Source organism: Lathyrus oleraceus, chromosome 6, assembly GCF_024323335.1.
Source record: "Lathyrus oleraceus cultivar Zhongwan6 chromosome 6, CAAS_Psat_ZW6_1.0, whole genome shotgun sequence".
In the NCBI taxonomy this organism is placed as follows: Eukaryota; Viridiplantae; Streptophyta; class Magnoliopsida; order Fabales; family Fabaceae; genus Lathyrus; species Lathyrus oleraceus.
In genome coordinates, this window is record NC_066584.1 from 434,533,115 (window position 1) to 434,537,972 (window position 4,858).

The 4,858-nt window shown below is 36.4% G+C and overlaps 1 protein-coding gene across 1 annotated transcript; it reads right to left on the reverse strand.

Annotated features, from left to right (window-relative positions):
- Positions 1 to 1,649: 1,649 nt before the first annotated feature.
- On the reverse strand, positions 1,650 to 4,024 carry LOC127096742 (dihydrodipicolinate reductase-like protein CRR1, chloroplastic). The gene is made up of 9 exons (XM_051035291.1): positions 3,781 to 4,024; positions 3,570 to 3,692; positions 3,261 to 3,335; positions 2,848 to 2,913; positions 2,662 to 2,757; positions 2,420 to 2,536; positions 2,155 to 2,346; positions 2,000 to 2,086; positions 1,650 to 1,901 (listed from the first exon to the last, which is right to left on the reverse strand). Exons 1-9 carry the CDS (start codon positions 3,898 to 3,900, stop codon positions 1,869 to 1,871), a joined length of 909 nt encoding a protein of 302 aa, XP_050891248.1. The 5' UTR covers positions 3,901 to 4,024; the 3' UTR covers positions 1,650 to 1,868.
- Positions 4,025 to 4,858: the final 834 nt, after the last annotated feature.

A 4,858-nucleotide genomic window follows, 5' to 3' on the forward strand; every position in this document is an offset into this window, starting at 1 on the left:
GTATGGGATTCATGCTGAGGGTGATGGGACGAAGGTTTTGAGGATAAGGCGTGAGTTTGATAAATTATGGTTATGCTTCGAATTATACTTATAGACAAGAGGCATGAAGGTTGCTAGATGGGGCCATGCTTGGAACTGTGTTCCACGTCATAGAGGATCATATTCGGCCAAATATAGAGGATCCACATCCCTGCCCTCAAGGAGGAAGCTCATATCAAAGTGGACATCTTCAGGCTTCACCACGCTCGCCCTTAGATTGGCTGGATCTGAAGGGGGATGCGTCAGCTACGCGTGAAAGCATGTATTTCTTTGACATGGGGTATTTGAATGATGTATTCATACGAGCAAAGCATCTCCAATAGAACCCTTGGGGGAATTGGTTACTGAAGTCGAACTTGCAAAGTGTCTCCGACAACTCCCTTGAATTTTGAAGATGCAGGAGACGCTGTGGGAAATTGATTGTTGTAGCCGGGCGTACTAAGCGTATCCAACAACACCATTGACTTCTAAATATGCACGCTGTGGGGAATTGATTGATGTAGTCGGGCGTACTAAACGTATCTGACAACACTCATGAATCTTCACGTGGGAAGAGTGCTAGGGGATTTGATTGTTGTAGTCGGACAATAAAAGTGTCTCTGTAACACCCCGTGATCTTTAAGATGGACGTTAACTTCATTAGTTGTTCCCCGGTGCGGTGTTACGTGCATTCACGTTTTCGGTGCCCTAAAGAGGGAACAAGGTAGAAACCAAAACAACAAGAGTATAATAGCCCCTGGTCGACCAGAATGTCGTCTGACCTGATTGTTATCCCCAAGGCGATTGATGGTGTTACTTCACTACGGCCCGAAATTGATACAATTGATTGTTTGGCGTCAGATTGGAATTCGGTGGATCCAAACAGCGCAGATCTGAGATCTTGGATCCTTGAGACTTCAATTTCTTTGCCCGAAATTTTTCGGATTTTAGATATGCGGATTGAATGTGGAATCGTGAAAATTGCAGGAATCGGAAGTCGACTCCCATAGACGTTACTACTGTTTTGTTGCGGAACCATAAATGGTGAGGATGGCAGAAACTACAACGGAGCAAAGCGCTCGATGCACTATGTTGATTTGACATTGTGGATCAAAGGTTGCGATCACAATGCTTCTTGAGTTAGAGGTATCTGTCTTGATGCGATGTTATTAACCAATGTTTATTATCACCGATATGGTAGACCTAGGGTACCTGTATGGTTAGCACTCCAACGTCCAAATCAATTTATGGTTCAAGACAGTGGTAGTGAAAGTGGATATTAGACACTGTGTACCTAAAAACCTTTTACGAAGGTATTTATACCATGGGCTTGACGAGATAGGTTGGATAATGGACCTCATAGTATTGAGTCTTTGATCGACTTTGATCAACGCAGAGCAGCGGATTTCGAATCTTTAACCGGGAGCAATGGGTTCCGAATGTTTGACCAGCATAGAACACTATCTTTATAAAATGATGCTTTACAGAGGTTTTATTTCACCCGCTCAATTGTTCTTGAAATGTACATTCATGACATTCTTGAAATGTACTTTAGAAATCTAACATAAATTTCTTAAAATATGTAATGCAATTAATTTTATAGAAAGTAAATTAATTAAGACTTACTTTATAAAAGAAACATTCTTCATTATGAAATAGAGAAATTAAAAGCGTCCTTACAAAATAATTGAATCAAATGGCCTTCTAGAATGCAAATTTTTAGGTTCTTTCTCAATATATTTTCAACCAAAACTTCTCAATGTTATTTATCAATAGGCTGGTCAGAAGAGTCCCTTGAGTTCAACCATGCCAAGAGTTTTTGGCAAGAAAAATGAACAAGTAACATATAGTCACAAAAACTTCTCCAAGCCATATACCAAGTTCTTCAAAAAAATAACAAAAAGATGAATCAGATTAAGCAGAACTATATATATATTACATAGAAGTAGCTTAAAGTTTAGACTTCAAATAGTTGAGGTACCTTGAGTCGCACTACTTTTCTAATGGCTAACAGCAACCCTGGCATGAGACATTGTACATCTGTAATATCATGCTTGATGGTGTAAATCTGCAGCAATTCAACTCATGATCAGAAGATAAAACATGCTCACAATTTTGGTTTTCGAAAGGACGTACCTCTCCTAGACCCGAAAAGTGAACTGTTGTACTAGAAGGAAGCCCTGGCAAGACCAAGCTATGCACACGAATTCCATCTCCCAAAACTTGACCCCTTGCCTTAACATCTGTTGAGGAATCTTCTCTGTTATAGATTTGACCGAGGTTCGAGAGATTGCTCGCAATTTGGTTTGCATCTGCTGATGGAAGATCCTGTTCAACAAGGCTTTTTCAGTATATTTGATTTCACATTTTTTGAAATATAAAGAAAAGCATAAACTATTACATTTGCATTAGCCTTGGATTCCACGATTTCGACGTTGCGGTAATGGAAAGAAGCTGAAATTGCAGCCTGCTGTAATAATATTGATCCTATTGAAAGAGTTGGAGCAACCAAAACACCCTGACATTATAGTTAACCAAATGGATTATTAGCAGGTTTAGTCTTAAGATGCATTCTTTGCTATTCAAACGTGCTCTATGGATTAGTATTTGTTCTTATATTTATATGTCTCACCCCTTGCTCACCGTGCTGGCTTTGTCACATAATGCAGATAATGCTGCTACCGTATCTGATTTGATTCGCGGTATGTAAACGACGCTTTTCATGCCAAATGCTGTTGCCTAGTGAAGAATGAATCAATGTAGAGTTTTTAGTTTGATTTATATGCATATTTGGTCAAAAATAAGTATGTTGGTAACAAGAATTCAAACCTGTTTTACATTGTCATAGACTGTGGAAGGGTCTGTGAAATCAACTACAACTGCTGTGGCCTTGGACTGCAAAAAAGTCATTCTAGATTCAAAAAGATTAAAAAAGTACTAATTGAGTTTCTAGTGGCCTTGAACCGCAAATCCTAGCTCAACTGGAAAAAGTTGATATTATTAGATTGAACGTCAACAATACCAATGTTCGAACACAGACTCTCAGAGTTGTGTGTGTAAGTTTCTAGTGATATTCGACTACAAATCTCATCTTAACTGACAAAAGTCGATATTGCTAGGTTAAACGTCAACAACACCAAAGTTCGAACCTGACTTTCACGGTTGTATGTGTGAGTTTTTAGTGATTTATGACAGATAAAAAAAAGAATAATACCAAATTTGCTATTGCCAATTCACATTACCTGAGATATAGAGCCCAAAACCATAGTAAGGTCATTTAGTATGGGAATTTCAAGGGGCTCTTCCATTCCACAAACCTATAAGAAAGTCCAAAATTCGGCCCCGTTTATAAAACAGCTTATTTAGGCACTTATAGCATCATAAAAGTGCTTATGTATAAGCTATTTCTATAACAAAACATAAAATATAGTAAAATATTTTTCATATGGGCAGTAAACTGTTTTCACAATCACAAGCTATTTTCATAACTAATAGGCTAAAAACAGCTTATGGACGTGTCATAATAATCATAAATTCTCTTAAACAAAAACCTGTCCAATATCTTCTCCAACATAGTGAGTATCAATGGCTCCAGCAACTTCCATTCCTCTAGCTTTTGTCACAGCTAATACTGCAGCTCTTCCTATTTCCTTGGCTGCTCCATTTATCACAACCTATTCCACAAAGGGTGTTGAAAATTGAAATCACTTTGTAAATTCTCACTCAAACTGATTTTTTAAAAAGCTCTTTAAGTTAGTACACCTTTATATTGCTTTGTATAGGCTGCGATGAGCATGAAATTATGAAATTCTTGCTTCTGCTTTTAAGCTTCTGAGAATTCAAGTAGTTAGTGGAATGAAACTGGCAGCTTAAGGCTGCCATAGCTGCTGCTTAAGCTTATGTGAAGAAAAGAAGATAAGTTTGTATATTCTGTGACACACACATAGCTTCAGCTGAGTAATATTTTGATAGATAAGGTAACGTCTTGGCAGAATTTCTTTTAGCAATTGAAATAAAAATCCTATTCATTTTTATTAATTTATCTATATCTTTAAATTTAAGATTTAATTATTAAATTAAAGATTTCGTACGGAGAGTGCATTCAAAAACCATTCATACAGAGTGCAAACTATTAAACCAGAAATAAAATAAGTAGCTGAATTTTTATAATGACTAAAATTTAAAGAAAATTTTAATTATAAAATCAATTTCAACAAATCACAAGCAACTGATGATGATTATGAAAAAATCAAAGTTGAATTGAGCAACTACACTACCTTTATTGTGAAATGTGGTAGATCCTTTCAATCAAGAGGTTCAAGTATTCTTCAATCTCATCGTACACATCCAACATAGTATGCTTCTTGATTACATGTTCAACCAAAGAAAAGTGAAACACAGCAATGCATAAGTTAGAGTTATTATCTGAAAATTTACAAAACACTTCGACATTTGAAATTAGTTATGTACAAAAACAAATATCATGTGTAAAACAAACGAGGCATTCACTTGAGTTTACAAACCAAAAACATGGAATACTTTACCTCATTCACTTAAGTATAACCTTGAGAAGTACTTACAACATATGAACTTTAAAAAAATTATGCTTATCAAACTTGAAATAATATGGCTAAGTTGTTGAGGTTTTCAAGTAATTCAAGTGTTGTAATCAGTTAACACGGTTAGGTAACCGGTTACAGCAAGACTTGAGATTCATTTCACTAGCAGAAATGTTGTGGTTTTGCAGGCATAACCGGTTAAAAGTTTTGGTTAACTAGTTACCACTAAAGTTGATTTAATTTTCAATTTTATTCAGTGTCAGGTGTAACCGATTAACCAC

Bases quoted from the DNA above. Each gene is read 5' to 3' on its own strand.
- LOC127096742 (XM_051035291.1), bottom strand. From the start codon at position 3,900: ATGGCAGCCTTAAGCTGCCAGTTTCATTCCACTAACTACTTGAATTCT. The intron at 3,693-3,780 runs GTGTACTAACTT...TTTGTGGAATAG, and splicing joins CTATACAAAGCAATATAAAG to GTTGTGATAAATGGAGCAGC. The intron at 2,914-3,260 runs GTAATGTGAATT...ACTTTTTTGCAG, and splicing joins TTTTGGGCTCTATATCTCAG to TCCAAGGCCACAGCAGTTGT.